At 39.3% G+C, this 19061-nt stretch overlaps 1 protein-coding gene across 33 annotated transcripts in view; it reads right to left on the bottom strand.

Annotated features, from left to right (window-relative positions):
- The window catches only part of LOC116472985 (microtubule-actin cross-linking factor 1, isoforms 1/2/3/4/5), a 404777-nt gene that overhangs the window by 37172 nt on the left and 348544 nt on the right, over positions 1-19061 (bottom strand). For all 33 annotated transcript variants that reach the window (XM_058441923.1, XM_058441919.1, XM_058441922.1 and 30 more), the window contains 18 exons: positions 17349-17468; positions 16843-16950; positions 15367-15585; positions 14242-14445; positions 11997-12228; positions 10514-10740; positions 9084-9206; positions 8884-8985; positions 8157-8258; positions 7890-8063; positions 7643-7798; positions 7300-7497; positions 6640-6768; positions 5376-5549; positions 2617-2772; positions 2306-2512; positions 2052-2171; positions 1442-1611 (listed from right to left, as the gene is read on the bottom strand). In XM_058441923.1, coding sequence (XP_058297906.1) covers positions 1442-1611; positions 2052-2171; positions 2306-2512; positions 2617-2772; positions 5376-5549; positions 6640-6768; positions 7300-7497; positions 7643-7798; positions 7890-8063; positions 8157-8258; positions 8884-8985; positions 9084-9206; positions 10514-10740; positions 11997-12228; positions 14242-14445; positions 15367-15585; positions 16843-16950; positions 17349-17468 — 2921 coding nt within the window. The remainder of the gene's footprint in view (positions 1-1441; positions 1612-2051; positions 2172-2305; positions 2513-2616; positions 2773-5375; positions 5550-6639; positions 6769-7299; positions 7498-7642; positions 7799-7889; positions 8064-8156; positions 8259-8883; positions 8986-9083; positions 9207-10513; positions 10741-11996; positions 12229-14241; positions 14446-15366; positions 15586-16842; positions 16951-17348; positions 17469-19061) is intronic.

Raw genomic sequence — 19061 nt, 5'->3', positions numbered from 1 at the left:
AGACCTTGTCTCTACTCAAATAAAAAACAATGGCTGGGTATGGTGGCTGGCGCCTGTAATCCCAGCACTTTGGGACGCCAAGGCGGGTGGATCATGAGGTCAGGAGTTCCAGACCAGCCTGGCCAATATGGTGAAACCCTGTCTCTACTAAAAATATTTTTAAAAATTAGCTGGGCGTGGTGGCGTGCACCTGTAGTCCCAGCTACTCGGGAGGCTGAGGAAGGAGAATTGCTTGAACCCGGGAGACGGAGGTTGCAGTGAGCTGAGACAGTGCCACTGCACTCCAGCCTGGGCGACAGAGGGAGATTCAGTCTCAAAAACAAAACCAAAAAACATTAGCCAGGTGTGGTGGCACATGCCTATAGTCTGAGCTACTCGAGAGGCTGAGGTGGGAGGATCACTTGAGCCCAGGAGTTGGAGGCTGCAGCAAGTTCTGCACTCCAGCCTGGGCCAGGGAGCTAGACCCTGTCTCAATATGACAAAACAACAACAACAACAAAAATGCCAGATGCGGTGGCTCATGCCTGTAATCCCAGCACTTTGGGAGGCCGAGGCGGGTGGATCACGAGGTCAGGAAATCGAGACCATCCTGGCTAACACAGTGAAATCCCATCTCTACTAAAAATACAAAAAACTAGCCAGGCGTGGTGGCAGGTACCTGTAGTCCCAGCTACTCGGGAGGCTGAGGCAGGAGAATGGCATGAACCCGGGAGGTGGAGCTTGCAGTGAGCCGAGATCACGCCACTGCACTCCAGCCTGGGTGACAGAGTGAGACTCTGTCTCAAAAAAAAAAAAAAAAAAAAAGTACGAATAGGGTAGCAATATTGTAATATTTAGCATGGCATAGTGGGTACAAATAGATAAAAGTACAACTTTTAGAACCAAACTGCCATGGTTTAAACCTCAGCTCTGCCAGTATGGTAGCTGAGTGACCTCAGGGAAGTTAAGAACCTCTTTATGGTCATTTTCTCATCTGTAAAATGGCAATAAAAGCGGTACCCACCTCAGTGGTTATGAGGATTAAATGATTATCAGCCACTGTTTGGTACGTACTCAGTAGTAATTGCCAAGCAAAGGTCAGGTATCATTATGGTTAAATGAGGTAATGCATGTAGAGGCTTTGGAGTGTCCAAGAGCAGTCAATAAGACAGCTGTTGGTATTACAAATTGATGATTTACAAATACTTTTGAGTTACTGATCTTCTATTATTGTTGGTTTCATTTTATAGGCCTCTCTCTAATACAGTAAGGTTCAAGTTTAAAATGAGAATTTTTACACATTTTATTTAAATTATAACAGTCTTTGAACTAACTGGTGGTGTTAAGATGGTACAAAACCTCTTACTGATGCATTAGCTTTATCACCATTTTATAGAATCTGGTAAGAACCTCTTGCTTTTGGGATCCCGGTTAGACCCCTGAAGGGGACATTCATGCTCACCGCTCCACAGACTTGCCACAAACAGTATCCCATTTGTCTCTGACTTCTCCTAGGAAATTGTCAAGTTTCTGAGTATCTTCAGGAAGCAAAGTCTTTTCTTTCAGTGCTCTGCCAGTTCTAATTGTGGTATCATACACAGGCTGCTTGCCACCAAGAGTTTTCTGAAACTCCTATGTTTCCAGAAAGAAAAGAAAAAAGTGTTAAAAGTCAGACGACATCTTGATTTGGAACAAAAGAATTTGAGTTTTCAGGCTAGAAACCAAATAAAGTATGAATATCACCATTTTTTTTGAACTAAAATTAACCATAGCTTATCCTTAAGAAATTTATAATTTTTTGTTATACCATATACAGAAGTGCCTGATAATTTGTGAAAGCCTACAGTTTTAACTAGTTACTCCTATAACTACTTTGCTTAAACTGTTATTTAAATGAGCAAATATCATGATTAGACCGTCTAGATATAAAATGGAACCCTGGCTTCATCATTTTGACTTTTAAACATTAACCAATTGGTTTTCTTTTTACTAGCTCTGATTTTTATTTTTGGCAAGATACAAGCTTTAGCAAATACTATGGCTCGGGACCTAAGAGCAATTAACTGCTTTACCTTATGCTTAGAAAGCTGAAGTTTAATTTTGTCTGGGTCATTGGATATCTCTAGTTCTGAGTCCAGGTGACTCTCTGCATCTTCTAGCCAGTCAATCAGTTTTTTCCAAGCTTCATGGAACTAAAATTACATAAGAAATAAGTTAACAGGAGTGAATATACACACTATACAGCACGTTTGAGAATCATCCCAGAGACTCAATACATGCAGCCCAAGATTCTTCAGTGAATTAGTATCTTTCTTCCCCAACTTACTTGTTTTGCCCGCTTCCTGGCATCATCTAGTGATCGCCCTCTTTCAATAGATCGCTGGACAACCTTCTCCCATCGAGACTGCACGCTCACCAACAAATTCTTGATCAGAACAACATCCTGTTTTTGGCTAAGGAACTTTAATTGATTCCCAGTTTGATCCAGCTCAATGATCTGGTCTCGATGAGCATTTACTTCATTAGCAAAAACCTGAGGGAACAATAATGCTCTTTTTAAGCTTAAGATAAGATAAAGGGGCATTTCTTCCAATTAGTGCTTTCAAAAAGAATGCAGTATCGTAGTATCATAGTTACCTTGTGCTCTTCTATCTGGGAAAGGACAGTATTTAGAATCAGGCTTGGTGGAGAAGCGATGTTTAAACTCTGCTCTGCTAGAGTGAGCCAGTTGATAAATTCTTGTAAGGAATTCTGGAATTCTGTTGCCAAGTTGAGGGCCTCTTCCAGCTTTGACTGAATTTCAAGTAAAACACACACACACACACACACAAAGAAAAAGCGCCAATTTCAGGAATTATAGCTTCAGCGACAAAGGCATGAATTGTACACCAAATGAAATGACCTCTAAAAAGGAAGCCTCATTTAATCAACCTCCAAACATGCTTTATTTGTAAAGAAGGGGACATTTTAATGTTAGCGTCTGAAACAAGTGGGCAAGAACTGTGTACATGGAAAAGGAAATAGAGCACAATAAGCAGCTAAGTTCCTTTCTCTGCTACTCTCCACTTCCTTGAACGGGAATAAGACTATTCAATAACTGTAAGTGAACAGACCCTTTAGTGGTGACAACTGCAGGATCTACAACCTGCTTTGGGTAATGTTTCAGTTTCCTTTAATGTACTTTTTGTGGTATAAAAACAGCTAAATGAAAAGCAATTTACTATAAAGATGATGTTCAATGTAGTACTCTTTGTTTAAATACATGTTTTCAGAAAATATGGCATATGAAAATATGAGTCTGAAAATTATGCTTATGCTATAAGAAGAAGAGGTAACGAAAGAAGCCAAGACATTCTAGGCAAAAATCTGACAACACTAGATGTAGATTTTCAGACACTTTCATTTACCTAAGAATGGCAACAACAACAGCTCGTTCAGGGAAAAGGCTACTCCTCACAAGTACACTTCAATCCCACAGAATTCATAAGCTCCATCCTCAGAGACCTACACTAACCTTTTGGTAATGACTTCTGCCTCTGGCCCACCTACTAGGCAGGCAAAGTAAAAATGACAGGCTGACAAAAATGAGTATTTCCAAAACATTCACAGAAAAAACTCCAAGATGTACACTAAAAATGTTAACTGTTGTTAATTCTACCTGACTGGGTTGTAATTTCTATTTTCCTCTTTGTGCTTTCAGGTTATTTTTGTAAATACCCCCCCACCAAAAAAAAAAAAAAATTACAATAAATGTTATAAAAATGTACAAACCCAATCTAAACAAATCAGGTAGAAAAATGAAATCCACTTCAAATATATATAGAAATGTTTAGAAATTAATATATTACAAGTTCCTAGATGATAGGAATTTTTTCCACATCATTCTATCCACATATTCTTTGTATTTTTTATATCTACTTTATAGATATAAAAGATATACTTTTATATCTAATTTATATCTTTATATTCTTTATATCTACATATTCTTTATATTTTCTTAATACAGCACCATGCACATTTAATAAATGATTTTACTGATCCTGAAGGTAATGTTCCTGCGAAATAATAAACTATCCTTCACACTCAGCTTTTGCCTGACCATTTCTGATAACGGGCAACTATGTCTTAAGGTATTTTGCTCAACTATTAAGAAAACTCTCTGAAAATTTCTTGGTTATGAGCTGGAATCTGTCTCAGTTTATTTAATATTAGCTTTGCCTTCTGCAGGATCTATGGATGACAGCCTGTCCAAGGATTGGGTATTTTTTTTGAAGACAGGTTACTGATGTCACCCAGGCTAGAATGCAGGGGCACCATCACTGCTCACTGCAGCCTCAACCCTCCAGGCTCAAGTGAGCCTCCTACTTCAGCCTCCCAAGTAGCTAGGACTACAGGTGTGTGCCACTACACCTGGCTAATTTTTAGGTATTTTTGTAGAGATGGGGTCTTTCTATATTGCCCAGGCTGGTCTCAAACTCCTGGCATTAAGCAATCCTCCTGCATCAGCCTCCCAAGTGCTGGAATTACACGCGTGAGCCACCAGGTCTGGCTCTGTCCAAGAATTAGCATACACTTAGGTCCTTTAGCCATTCTTAATATAATCAAATTACCCAACCCCACGCTAGGTGGTTTTCAGGAAATTAATGCTTCTCTCAAGATGTTCATGTGTTTTATGCACTTTTGTTCATTAACTTCCCAAAGACAGGGTCGTCTTTAGTGTTTCCACCATAAATCAGGCACAGGACTTGGCACATACTTGCTCAATAACTATTCATTGAGTGAATGTGGTCAACAGGTTTGTGTACATATATATATATTTCATACTTGATCTGACCAGCAAAAAATACAGTGAAACTCTGTACTCATAAAAAATAATCTTTTTGGGCAAACACCTTGATCCCTAATCATCTTTCATTATTTTGTAGAGAAGAGAATTTGATTTTTGAGGATGAGTGGGAAGAGGTCATATAATTTACCTCTCTCCTGATTTCTAGTAAAGTTCCTTGCATACTACATTTACATTAGGAACCAAATTCCTTGTGGGGAATTATTAGTCATAGTCCCTACATGCCCTGTCCCCAATCTCTCAACTCCAAGACACCAACTCCAGCAAAACCTTGTTTTTAAGTAGAACACAAATCGGTGATTAATATAGGACATAAAGTCCATCACAAAGTGATAATGGCAGTAATATCTTAACAGGTAAGGAATGAATAATTATAAAAGCAAATGACAACAGAAACTTATACCATCATTGCAACTCAACACAGATGGAATCAGTTCTGCAACTTCTGTTACAATACCCTGGTCTTCAAAAAATCTTCATATAAATAAGATGACAATTATACATGCAATCACTCAGCAAATTACTCAAACATGGGGATCATACACTGTACCTTTCTTTCTTCCATCTTACTGCTGACCACATGCCACTTCTGCTCCAAAAGTGCTACACTCTGTTCTGTCTTGGAGCCAGACCCAGAGTCGTCACGGCTTAGAAGCATGAGTCTGCCCTTGTCAAGTAGTTGATTATAAGTCTCTTCCTTGGCTTTCAGCTGGGAATAGAGTTCCTACAAGAAAAGGCAGGAAAGATATCAATTATACAAATTCTCTGGAAGACACCTACATATAGATTCTGTAGCAGAGTCTGGGAAAGTCCAGGAAGGGCTCATCTTAAAAGCCATTCTTTTGGATTCAGTTCAAGTGCTGAGCCATAAGGGAATGAAATCCACTATACTTAATAATAAAATTAATTGTAATAACTAAATACTAATTACTTAGAATTCATTTGTATTAAAATGTAAATATTAACATATTTTACTAAATAACAAGCGACAAATTAAAATATTAAAATAACTTTATCACCCATAGAAGAAAAACTTTTTTTTTTTTTTTTTTTTTTGAGATGGAGTCTCACTCTGTCACCCAGGCTGGAGTGCAGTGGCGCAATCTCGGCTCACTGCAAGCTCCGCCTCCTGGGTTCACACCATTCTCCTGCTCAGCCTCCTGAGCAGCTGGGACTACAGGTGTCCGCCACCACGCCTGGCTAATTTTTTGTATTTTTAGTAGAGACGGAGTTTCACCGTGTTAGCCAGGATGGTCTTGATCTCCTGACCTCATGACCCCCCCACCTCGGCCTCCCAAAGTACTGGGATTACAGGCGTGAGCCACTGCGCCCGGCCAAGAAAAACATTTTTTAAGGATTAGAGATCCCACAAAAGACTCCAATAATCTATTTCCCCTTTTCATGAAAAATTTGCCTAGGAATTATGTTGCTTTTTGTTCTAGCATGCGTTCTTGAAATACTGTCGGTAACTATTTGATTTCCCTAAACCCCCATTAAGTAGTTTCCTTCTTAAGTAAAAACACATCTGTGTTATATATTTGTCTTCTTGATGCTGTCATCTTCAAGTCAGTATGTGTGTGTCAATAAAGCTGATTAACTCAAAATTTCCAGCTGACCTTCCCTGTCACTACTGTTGCCTACTGTAAGGTATTAGAAGCCTGTAACAGGCAGCAATCCCCAAAGGTTATACTATATTTTTGATAAAAATGCACTACTTTGTAGATTTCCAGATACATATTAATTATGACTGTGAACTTGGAAAGGAGCTATTGAATATGGGATGCTTATGCTCAATTCCAAAAAATTGCTATTACCATATGTGTATCAAGCTGCTCCCTAGCAGTTTCAGGAAGTCCTCCTGTGGGCTTAGATGCAGAAAGCTGGCTCTCCATTCTAGTAAGTTCCAAGAGGAAATCTTCAATTTCACTGTGGAAGCCCTGGGCCTTTTGAGAAAAAGATATATCAACCATGTCAGTAGTCAATTCTCAGCTTTAAAAGTTAACTTTCCAAATGATATGAGGAGTTTATCTTGAGGAAGGAATTTTCGGCTGCTCTCTGGCAAAGCTGTTCTGTTGCTAGATTAGCATGGGGCCAATATTGTTGCTAGAATCTAGCAGAATCCTTCAGACCTCACTATAACATATTATAAATGCCTGATATGATCAGATGAATTGACTATATGATTAAGGTACTGTTGAATAGGGAGAGACCTGACTTGATCCAAGAAAAAAAGGAATTTGTTATAGTGAAGATCTACTAACTTTGAATAGTGAATAAAGAGACTGAGCTACAAATGAATTCAGAAAAGAACTACCCAATCAAAAGCTGTTTTTTCCAGAAAAGTTACAGCACAGTATTAACCTTCCCCTCAAGACATAAGGGATTCTTTGCTTTTCAAATTGATCTCTCTGACTTAGATAAGCTTTCTGTTATCTGTATAACTCTTCCCTACCTTACTTGGATGTCACATGTACCTGCTGCAGAGTTGACTGAAGCTGCTGCTCCCTCTCCTCTGTTTTCTGTAACACTGACTCCCAGCATTGGTTCATGGTTTCCAAACGGCTCCTTAAGCTGCTGGCATCATCTCCAGCACTGGATTCAAGAAGCTCATTGCCAGCTTTGTTGACTGTTTCCACTGTGGCTTGATGAGCCAAAACATCATTTTTTAGGACCTAAAAAATGTTGAACAACATAATTTATCTCTATGGATATCATCTAACTTGGTTCTCTAAGGTATACACAACATTCAAAGGCTTCTGTTGGCAACATCTGGTCTCAAATCAATAGGGTTAGAGATGAAAAAACGAAAATACTTACATGGTGTTTTGCAAGCTCAACTTCAATGACTTTTGGGTCTCCACTTATTGGTCTCTGAGCATCTAACAACTCTTCAGTATGAGTCAGCCAACTCATTAGTTCCTCTAAGGCATGCTGGAACTGACCAAGGGCCAACAGAGCTCCTTCTAGTTTGTGCTACTCAGGAAAAGACAGAAAGGGAACATTCATTAGGAAATTAGAAAAGAGCAGAGAGTAGTTCACTGACGTCATCTACCACCTGCCTTACCTGTCGGTGGGCAATTTTCTCACCCAGGTTCTCCCAGAGGTGTTTGAGTTCTGTCAGTGGTTCTCGTATAATGTCTCTGTCCGTCTCATCAGTTGCTTTCTTTAACATCAGTTCACCCTGGTGATTAAGCTTCTCCATCTCAATTTGCTGTTGGTAAACTTCTACTTTGAACTCCTGTCAAAAACACACTCAATGTTAACATCAAATCAAGCCTTTAAAAACTAAAATAAAACAATTCTTCTTCAAAAGCCATACCCAGATACAAACCTTCATTTCATTTAACTGATCTTTAACAGTATTGAGGTCAGTGCCAACAGGAGGCATGGTGCAGAGTTTAATCACAGTGTTATCTAGCCAGTCAAACATAGCCTAGAACAAAAGACAAGTAAACAGTCAAAAACAACCAGAAGATTTGGGGAGAGAATTAGCATTATCCCTGCTAACATAAGAAGACATAAATCAATCAAAGCACCTTGTGCTGTTTGTGATTTTAGGTAAGGGGCACAGACAAAGAATAATGATCTTTATTAATAATATGGTGATTTAATAATGGAGCCAACATTATCAAGATAATGTTCAAAATAAACTACCATTTGGAAATACTAAATTTGAATAAAAGTGAAGATTTCTCAATCCCAGCTAGCGAGCTCATGATGTTCTGAAGCAACTGTGCCAAACTGTGCTTGAAGATAACCTGGGTTTGGAACCTCTGGCAAGCAACGACCTTTCACAGTAAGGCCAGCTTCACAACGTAGCTAAATGAATCTATGATGAGCAGGCAATGATAAAAATGGCAGGAAGAGTAAGAATTCAGACAGATGTCACTACTTTTTCCACTACAGGTGGGGAACTTTGGCTAGATTTATGGAAACAGCACTATCTTAGGTCTGCAGTCCTGTGAAGGTGATCCACTTTTGTGCTTAATTCCAAAAATGACAAAAATGGCAAAAAACAGAACCTGTATTTCCTTGGTGGTCACCTCCTGGCCTCTCACCTGAAGAGTGTCCTGATACTGCACAGCAGCTTGCATAGCATCCTCAAGTTTTTCTAGCCTCTCTTTCCATGTTTTGTTTAAGTTCTCCCAAGCATTATTCATCTAGGGGAAAAATATTCAATCAGATTCTTCAATCAATACCACTCTTCAGTCTGGGCTCACTAATGTTCTAACTAAGTGCCTCATCCATTTCTCCACACCTCATCAATGCTCTTCCTCACTTCAGGCTTCTCAGTTTCTCCGCAGGCAAAAATCAAATCTGCTCCAAGGATCCGAATAAACTCCAGCTCTTCATGCAGACCATCTGTCTCTTCCTTAATAGTCTACATGTAAACGAATAGAATATAAGCCAAAACAGAAAACAGAACAGACCTTACCAAACTTTGCAAATGTGATTTATACCCCATCAACAGCAGAAGCGCAAAATAACTGTCAATTTCACTTATCTGGACACTAAAGCTTCAGACTCTACGTGGTTATTTTTCATATATACAAAATATATATTACATATAGGTATATGTATATGTAAAATAGTATAGAAAAGGTATGGTGAGCTTCAATAATTTACCAAAGGTTCACCCCCTCCTGCCTCCAAAGAAATTATAATCAACAGCTAGAAGTCTATTACAGAGAAACATATCAAGGGTAAAATAACACAGTACAAGTCACAAATGTAAGTGCTGACAATAGAGTATAACAGAAGTGCTGGGGTCTATGATCTTGAAAAAACTCTGCGCCAGATCCTAAAAATTGGCTCATGTATTGGTATTGACCCAAGGTGGGGAGGGAAAGAATTTCTCTATGAAAAAATAGCTGGAATAAAAGTAAGAAATTAGGGAAATAATATCAAGATAGGCTTGGCTTATGCTAAATGGACAATATGAGTTAAGAAATGTTGTTGGTAAAAAATAGACTCCTGGGCCAGGTGCAGTGTCTCACACCTGTAATCCCAGGACTTTGGGAGGCCGAGGCTGGAGGATTGCTCGAGCCCAGGAGTTCAGGACAAGCCTGGGCAACATGGTGAAACCTCATCTCTATAAAACATAAAAGAAAAATAGTGCCAAAAACTAGAAAAAAAGTATATCAAAGTAACAACTGTTATCTCTAGATGAGTCCAAAATTGATTTTTATTTTCTACCATGTATTTTTCTACATTTAAGGAATGTAATATAATGAGCAGGTTTTTTTTTCAACTGGAGAATGTCTCACTTAAAAAGAAATTTTAGGCCTGGAGCAGTGGCTCACACCTGTAATCCCAGCACTTTGGGAGGCCGAGGTGGGTGGATCACCTGAGGTCAGGAGTTCAGAACCACCCTGGTCAACATGGGGAAACCCTGTCTCTACTAAAAATACAAAAATTAGCCAGGCATGGTGGCACATGCCTGTAATCCCAGCTATTCAGGAGGCTGAGGCAGGAGAACCGCTTGAACGTGGGAGGCGGAGGTTGCAGTGAGTCGAGATCATGCCATTGCACTCCAGCCTTGGGGACAAGAGCGAAAAACAAAAACAAAAACAAAAACCTTTAAGGTACTCAGCCTGGCTAAGCAGTTAACATACCTCACTTTGATTTGATAAAGTGCTTTTTCTAGAGGACAGACACCTAAGAAAAAGGGTTTTGTTTCCTTCTTACCTCAGCAGCTTCAACCTGTTGTTTGATGATGGAAGGATCAATGCCTGGGCTTTCCAAGTCATGGACAATATCCTGGGTGTCTTTGATGGTGGTCAGGAGAGCTGCCATGTCATACCAGAACTTCTCTGCTAATTCAAGGACATCAAGAAATTTGATTTCTCGCTCTTCAGCCCGAGCTTTGATGTCCTCCCAGAAGAATACCATTTGATCCAATTTGTCCTGGATTTCTGAGGAGGTTAATAAAAGAGATATGAATAGGACTTTCCTAAGAGCCTGAAATAGGTCTATTCAGAAATTCCATGTAACTCTGACCTTTTCAATGAAACTATTTTTTTTAAAAATGCTAAGCATTTATAACTAAAGGATAATTTTCTATTTTAGTTTTACTATTATTTCTTTCTTTTTCTTTTTTTTTTTTTTTGGAGACAGAGTCTCGCTCTTGTTGCCCAGGCTGGAGTGCAGTGGCACAATCCTGGCTCACTGCAACCTCTGCCTCCCAGGTTCCAGAGATTCTCCTGCCTCAGCCTCCCAGGCAGCTAGGATAACAGGCATGTGCCACCATGCCCAGCTAATTTTTGTATTTTTGGTAGAGTCGGGGTTTCACCATGTTGGCCAGGCTGGTCTCGAACTCCTGACCTCAGGTGATCCACCCGCCTCGGCCTCCCAAAGTGCTTGGATTATCAATATGAGCCACCACACTCAGCCTATTATTTCTTTTGTTTTTTAGAGAGAGGGAATTTCACCCTGTCACTCAAGCTGGAGTGCAGTGGTGCAATCTTGGCTCACTGCAACCTCTGCCTCCCGGGTTCAAGCAATTCTCCTGCCTCAGCCTCCTGAGTAGCTGGGATTACAGGCGCATGCCACCACGCCCAGCTAATTTTTGTATTTTTACAAAATTTCACTATGTTGGCCAGGCTGGTCTCGAACTCCTGGCCTCAAGTGATCTGCCCACCTCAGCCTCCCAAAGTGCTGGGCCACTGCGGCCGGACCTGGCCTATTATTTCTATACCAGCGTTTTCCTCTTACATTGGTCTCCCACATACAGGGATCACAGAAGTAATCCAGAAATGGGCTATCATCTACTATAAAGGTAGTGCTAAGATACAAAACCCCTAACTTACAAAAGGGCTAAGATGAGAACTCTTGTTTCCAGTGTTCTGTGTTAAACTTGTATGTTTCCCATGGAAAGTGTTACAAAAGGTAGCTATGTTCTACCCACTATTGATACTGTAGTTTACTCACGTTAGGGGTTAAAGAAGCTTTTGTTTCCTGGCCTGGGAATCTAACTACCAATTGTAACCTTGTTTCAATGGGGAAATGTGTTCTGAATTCCAAATGATTTTCCAATGACTTTCTGGAATACTCATTACTGGGGACTGCCTTTACATTCAAAGAAATAAATAAATCTGGTGGGATGCTGAAGATAACCACAGCCTAGAATTTATTCTGTTGATTTTTTAAAATAATGACAGTCATCAAGCACCTTTTGCAGCCAGATCCTTGTCTGCTCCCTGAGATCGTCCAATGAGCTCCTCTCCACGGTGCTTCAAGGCCTCAAAGGATGGCTGCAGTTTTTCTAGCTCCACAGTGGCACTCTTATTGTCACTGATGCACTCTCTGATCTTGTCTACTTCAGCAGGGATCAGTGGTGGCATACGCAGGCGAGAGGAAAGACTCTCCAGTGTCTCCAACATAGGCTCAATTTTATCATGAAACTAAACAAATGTTGGAACATTACCATCACAGCATACCTCATCACTCTTCTTGGAGAAGTGTTAGGGAATAAGGACAAGATATTATTCTACTACTGTTTAGGATAACCTGTGCTCAGTCTAGCCCAATGGCTGTTAAGTGTTGAGTTTGGTTAAGAAACTGTTTTGGGCCAGGGGTGATGGCTCACACCTGTAATCCCAGCACTTTGGGAGGCTGAGGTGTGTGGATCACCTGAGGTCAGGAGTTCAAGACCATCCTGGCCAACATGGTGAAACGCCATCCCTACTAAAAATACAAAAAATTAGCCGGGCGTGGTGGTGCGTGCTTGTAGTCCCAGCTACTAGGGAGGCTGAGGCACGACAAATCATTTGAACCCGAGAGGCAGAGGTTGCAGTGAGCTGAGACAGCACTACTGCACTCCAGCCTGGGCGACAGAGTAAGACTGTCTTAAAAAAAAAAAAAAGAAAAAGAAAAACAACAACAACAAAACTGTTTTGGGCATATACAGAGCTGGCCCATTAGGGAAAAAAAAGCCAATGTTTATTTTAAGAATCTAAATATATGAATATACTAGAAACCAATTCAAATCTTTAGTGCTGCCACAATATTTCTCCTATTCCAACTAATGTAACAAAAAAGGGACAAGATTATGAAACTGCTGAGAGTCAATATGTCAACATCTGAGATGACAGTTGCATGCAACAGACTAGACCAACAAGTTAGATGCCCTCCACCAGCTGTGTAAATGGATGGGAAACTTAATATGCTACACGACTTGTAGTTTAAAAGTATCATGGCATGCAATTTAACGACCCACCTTATGGAACAATAAGAGAGAAAAAATGTTGGAATAATGGAAGGTAATTAAGGAAGACCAAATCTAACCTTATTCTTAAAGAATTATTACCTTCCCACTTTTCTGGTACTTTGAATAACATGACTACAACTGAAAAGTTCTCATTAAAATTTGATGCAGAGAGGGGAGAAAAGAGCAAAACAGATAAGCATGCCTCCTAAGAAAAATCTATCTCAAACCAACTCTGGTTTTAGTTAAAGAAAGGTTTATCAATTTCAAATGTCCTGTAGAAAAAACATGGTGGGATTCCTTAACAAAATCACTTCCCATCACTCTCTCACTTCTAGGTTCCACCCCAAATGAAACTGGCATAATAAACTGCACTAATTAAATTTATTCCACTAAAGTTAAGGGAAATTCCCTTATAGGTAATGACCTCAATTTTCAGCATTATAAGAACACCCTAGTCCCAATGGGGATGGGTACCTTACCTCTGTAATCTGTAATGGTGGGCGCGGTCAACACAACAATGAAATGTGACGATGTGGGGAAGACAGGAGCAGGCAGCAACAACACAAAGTAACACATTCCACAATGTGAGTGAGAGATGGGACGGAAGGTGGGGGAGAAACTTGAGTAAGTACAAATATTAACCAAGAATATTGACTAAACATAGGAATAAAATACCCAGACATGACAACAGTACCACTAAGAGTAATATATTAGTTGAAAGTATGTAGTTACATGCTTTAAATCCCTCTGCTGGTTTATACTTCTCTTTGGCTCTTACTACTCCCTACTCAAGCATCTTAAACTATGAGTTAGCTGGTTGCTTAAGAAAACTAATGTGCTGTTGCTCTAAAGCAAAAAAGTAACAGGTTCAATAAGTACTTTTTTGAGGCAGTCACTGCTTTTGAATCTGCAAGGTAAATTTATCCAAAATCATCTGCTAAAGGATCATCACAACATAAAGTTTTCAGAGAAACCATCAACAGACAATATATACCAGCCAAGACTCATTTCACTCTCCTTAGAATGTCAGTATGCCAATGTTCCTTGGAATAAAAATGGAGATAGGCTAAGCTTTCTGTTCTATCTACCGATCACGTATTAACATGCTGGTCTGGACATTCCTGAGCACAGAGACATACCTGATACAGAGACCTCTTGTTTAGAACAGCAGACAGTTCAAGGTTATGAGTGTCAGACACACACATACCTGCGTGGACTGGGACACGGCCTCATCCAGAGCCAGGGCTCGCTGGCGCACCTCCTCCTTTATTTGGGCATACATGTTTTCTGCTTTCTGGTATTTTTCTTCCACCATTTCCCCTTCCTCGGGGTTTAATTCCTTTAGTTGTGGGCCTATCTTTAGTAGTTTGTCAATATGAGGTTTGTGTTCAGCAATAGATTCCCTTAATTGCTAGGTAAAAACAGAATTAAACCATAATGAGTACTTTTATACCAGTTTACTTAGATACTTTGATCAGAGCTAATATCAACTTTAAGAGGAACAAACAAAATTGTTAAAAATCAGCAAGGCCCAGCATCTCACCATTTGTGCGGGAACAGAAAAACACCTAAGTCTTAGGTTCTGACACTACCCAATTCTCTTAATTTTTGAAAGTCAGTTCTGATGTCTCATCACTCTAGCAGCCTTCCTGGAAACATCCTCTCTTCTCTTCCCCTACCACCTGTGTCATACAAGTCTACTCCACACTCTTCTGTAATCATAAGTACTTCTATGTACTCTATTTTACTCTACATGGTTTAATAATTGTCTACCTCCCCAGACTGAGATACCAAGCTGGATAAGCTATGAATAGCAACATTTTTGGCAATCTAACCACTCCTTGACTTTACTGCTGGCTACGTCCAGTTTATATCCTTCCACTTATAGGAATAGCAATAAGCACAAGCCATAAACCAGAAATAAACATTTTAAAGTGTCATTAACTACACAGAGCAAATGTTTTCTGACATTACCTCATGGCTTTCACTCCAGCTGGTGCCTAAGTAGAAAGTATCATCCAACCACACCTTGAGTGTAACAACACCCTATTATCCCCGGAAATATTTTAAATTCCATTGCTTTTTAGTGAGTTCTTTCTTTAACTCTGTCATTCTAAGGTTCTTGACATCTCTATAATCTTAGTGTTTAATCAATTGATATTAAACAACAAAGGAAATAATTCAGATTATATATTATGAAAGGAATTCTAACTGATCAAGAATTAACTTCGTAACACAGAACTTGCACCTATAGACACTAACAAATGTTGTTTTTAAATAAATTATAGAGACCATTTTAGAGCAATAAAATGAAACTTGGCATGCTCCTTACCCTCATTTCCTCTTGTTGCTGCCTGAGCTGCTCATGATCAATGGCTGGAGGGGGTAACTGTGCTATTAGTGCCCGAGTTTCCTCAATCCAGGGGCTGAGCTCTTCATAAGTTTCCCAAAACTGGTTTACTAAGACCTGGGCCCGCTCTAGGCGGGCATAACGCTCTGAATTGAGTAGGCTAATGGCTTCATATTGCTGTATTAGAGACTCTGTCTTTTCCTATGTGAGTAAAAAAAAAAAAAAAAAAGGATGAGTATTACTATTATAAACTCTTAAGAAAAAAAGTAGGTATATATACATTAAAAAGTCTAAATACACAAATAAATTATTTTAAAGTATCAATAAAGATTACAAGTGATTTTTATTTTCTTCTTCATACTTACCTGAAATTTTCTAATTTTCCTATCATACATATATTTTATTTCTATAATTTTTAAAAGATAAAAGTTTAAAAGGCAGTAAAATAGTATAAGAAAAACACAGCAAAATTAACCTTTCAGTAATGATACACAACCTTAGATATAGCATTATTATTATTATATATGTTTTTGAGACGGAGTCTCACTCTGTCACCTAGGCTGGAGTGCACTGGCGTGATCTCGGCTCACTGTAACCTCCGCCTCCTGGGTTCAAGGGATTCTTCTGCCTCAGCTTCCCAAGTAGCTGGGATTACAGGTTCCCGCTGCCACATCCAGCTAATTTTTGTATTTTTAGTAGAGACAGGGTTTCTCCATGTTGGCCCGGCTGGTCTCGAACTCCTGACCTTAGGTAATCCGCCCACCTTGGCCTCCCAATGTGCTGGGATTACAGGCGTGAGCCACCGTGCCTGGCCAATATACCATTATTATAATGGATCAGTTTAAAACTGAATATCTAAGGGGCTACGATGGAATCCTTGCCTATCAAGTTTTGCCTGTCATTTTTCTTCTGATTAAAAAAAAGTCTCCAGAAACCTGCCATTTATGCTTCAAATGTTTAGGATGAGTAGCTCAGTCAGTTTATGACTATTTCTGAGGAAACTGTGCTTAAACATATCCTTTATAAAACAAAACAAAACAAAATGAAAAAACTTGTCTACAAACTATCTTGGCCAATCCTTTTAAAACTAGGTGTAACCTTTTAGAAGGATATAATGAAGGAATTAATATCTGCGTACGGTTCTGAAGAAAACTACCATAAATACCTTGAAAAGTAACTCAAAGCTTGCTCCCTGTGGAGTGAGGATAAGTAGCAATTCCCCTGTTATAAAGAAGATGGATTTGCAATATATTTCACATTATATAGGATGGCTGTTTTAAACATTTGTGGACACAGGGTTAGGATTCTGAATTCCCCAGAACATCAAGCTGGACTTTAATAACAATCATAGGAAAAGTCCAGGAGGGAAAAAGCCTTAAACCATCATTTCACAATTGTGCTTCTAATTCACCATGATCAAAACGGGAACAATATGGCAAATAAATAAATGTAATTCACCTGTAATACAGTTTTCTGCTCCTCCCCACATGTGCCAAAGATTTCACTACGGTGACTGAAGAGTTCATCCATTGAATCTTTGTGTCGAATAATGTCAATGGAGAAAGCCTTTGAAAAGTAAACTGTAGTTAAGTCAAGAAGTAAAAAGACCCTTTTCCTGTTATTACTGAAGGTTAAGACAAAATCTATGAAAAAGCCACATCAAAAATTGTTCTTATACAGTTTGACACTTTGCCTATCCAACATCTTCTCTAGCTTATCTTTTTAGTAGCTTACAAAAATTTCTACCAAGGAAATTGCTAATTATGGATTAATGGGCCTATTTTTCCTTTCTCACAAAGCAAAAAAAAAAATTCTTCCTCATCTCAACCAAGTACATAGAAAATTAATTTCTATTTACCATCATGCCACTAAATTATTCCACTTGACATGGGATAGTCAGAAACTCTCCTAGTCACTCTAAGTTACTGATGATTCTATTACCTCAGGAAAGAGTGGGCACGTACCTTCTGTACCTGAAGCTGAGCTGTGGTCTGGTCCTGTTCCAGGCGAATTGGACCCAGAGCCATCAGTTTCCGTTTTGTTTCAGCAACCCAAGCTAGTTCTGCATCAGCAGCTTGCTCATACTAATAGACGTATAAAAGAAAAATAAACAAATTATATACAGCCAAGTCTCCTCAGAACTGTAATTTATTCAACACAGCAAGGCCTGGATTTTCAGTAATACAGTTTGTATCTCACGAAGTAGAGTCAAAACTGGAAAGAATTTCATAAAATCACAAATCAAGATACAAACAAGTTAGAACTGACCATATTTCAATTTCTTTAAAATAAGTTACAGAACTCAGTTTCTACAGCTAGAAATAACAGATATCAATCCCCTTCAAAAGAAATATGCCTCTAATCAGTATTTTTATGAGACTACACTCTTCCTGCCATTGCTCTTTCCTACCCAGACATGGAACAGTAGTAGGTTTAGTCAGATGTTTAAATATAAACCTAATATGGCAGTAGACAGCTGAGTCAAGTTAACTTGGAAGTGCCCGCTTAGCTGAAGCAGCATAAGACCCCAAAAGAACAACACATTTTTAAATGGTTATGTAATAACGAAAACCAAGAACATGTTCTACGTGACTGTTATTTCATGAGGGCTTCCCAATCCTCCATCCTTCCCTGCCCCCTCAGAGACAGGGTCTGATTCTGTTGCCCAGGCTGGAGTGCAGTAGCACAATCATAGCTCACTGCAGCCTCTAACTCCTAGGCGTAAGTGATCCTTCCACCTCAGCCTCTCTAATAGCTAGGACTACACAGGCAATTGCCACCATGCTCGGCTAATTTTTAAATATTTCTGTAGAGATGGTGTCTTGTTATGTTGCCCAGGCTGGTCTTGAACTCTTGGCCTCAAGGGATTCTCCTGCCTTAGCCTCCCAAAGTGCTGGGACTACATGTGTGAGCCCAGTCTCTTATGCCTGACCTCTCCAGTCTTTTATCTCTTCTTCAACTTGGCCAATATACACTTATATTTAAAATACGCTTCTCCTAAGCACAATAAATTTCATATTGAAATATCTGGCCAAGATTAGGGATAACTCTAAAGACACACTGGGGATATACCTGGACTCAGAGCAAATTTCTGTGTGGTTCAAAAAGCATACGTTCATCACTATGATCCTAAGGAGTTATATTAACTTATTTTTTGTACTACGGCACATTAAGAGGTGTGTATCCAGCTACATAAAAGAACAAATGACTTTTTTCCAGAAAGCAGGAAGGAAAAAAGATCAATGGAAATATGACACCTGTGTTTACTGAGAAGGTTCTATTTTAGATAGCTCTGCTATTTTGGTTTGCATATTTGATAGTAATTATAGTTCTTGATTCCTTCCCCTCTTCCATCTAATGCTAAGAGAGTTAATTATGTCAAACTAAGATTGTGGTGCATTTGGACCTTTTGAATCTAGATATTATCTACTCCCATCACCATCAGCCTTCTTAGCAGGGCATTAGCTAACAAAAGGCCTCATGTAGACTCTTCTCCAAGTGCTTCTCTACTCAAAGGGGTCAAGTATTTTGGTCAAATCCTGGATCCATCCTCACAAACTTCTACCCAATCATTTCCCATCAATGAAACATATTTATTCCACTAGATTTAGCTTGAGCTCATTCTTATTTCTGAGTCTGTACTTATGTGGGTCATAGTACTGTATCTCACACATCAA

The sequence above is a fragment of the Hylobates moloch genome, unplaced genomic scaffold, assembly GCF_009828535.3.
Source record: "Hylobates moloch isolate HMO894 unplaced genomic scaffold, HMol_V3 SCAFFOLD_8, whole genome shotgun sequence".
NCBI lineage: Eukaryota > Metazoa > Chordata > Mammalia > Primates > Hylobatidae > Hylobates > Hylobates moloch.
The sequence above is the reverse complement of the archived record's forward strand: the minus strand, read 5'-3'. Positions and strand labels throughout refer to the sequence as shown.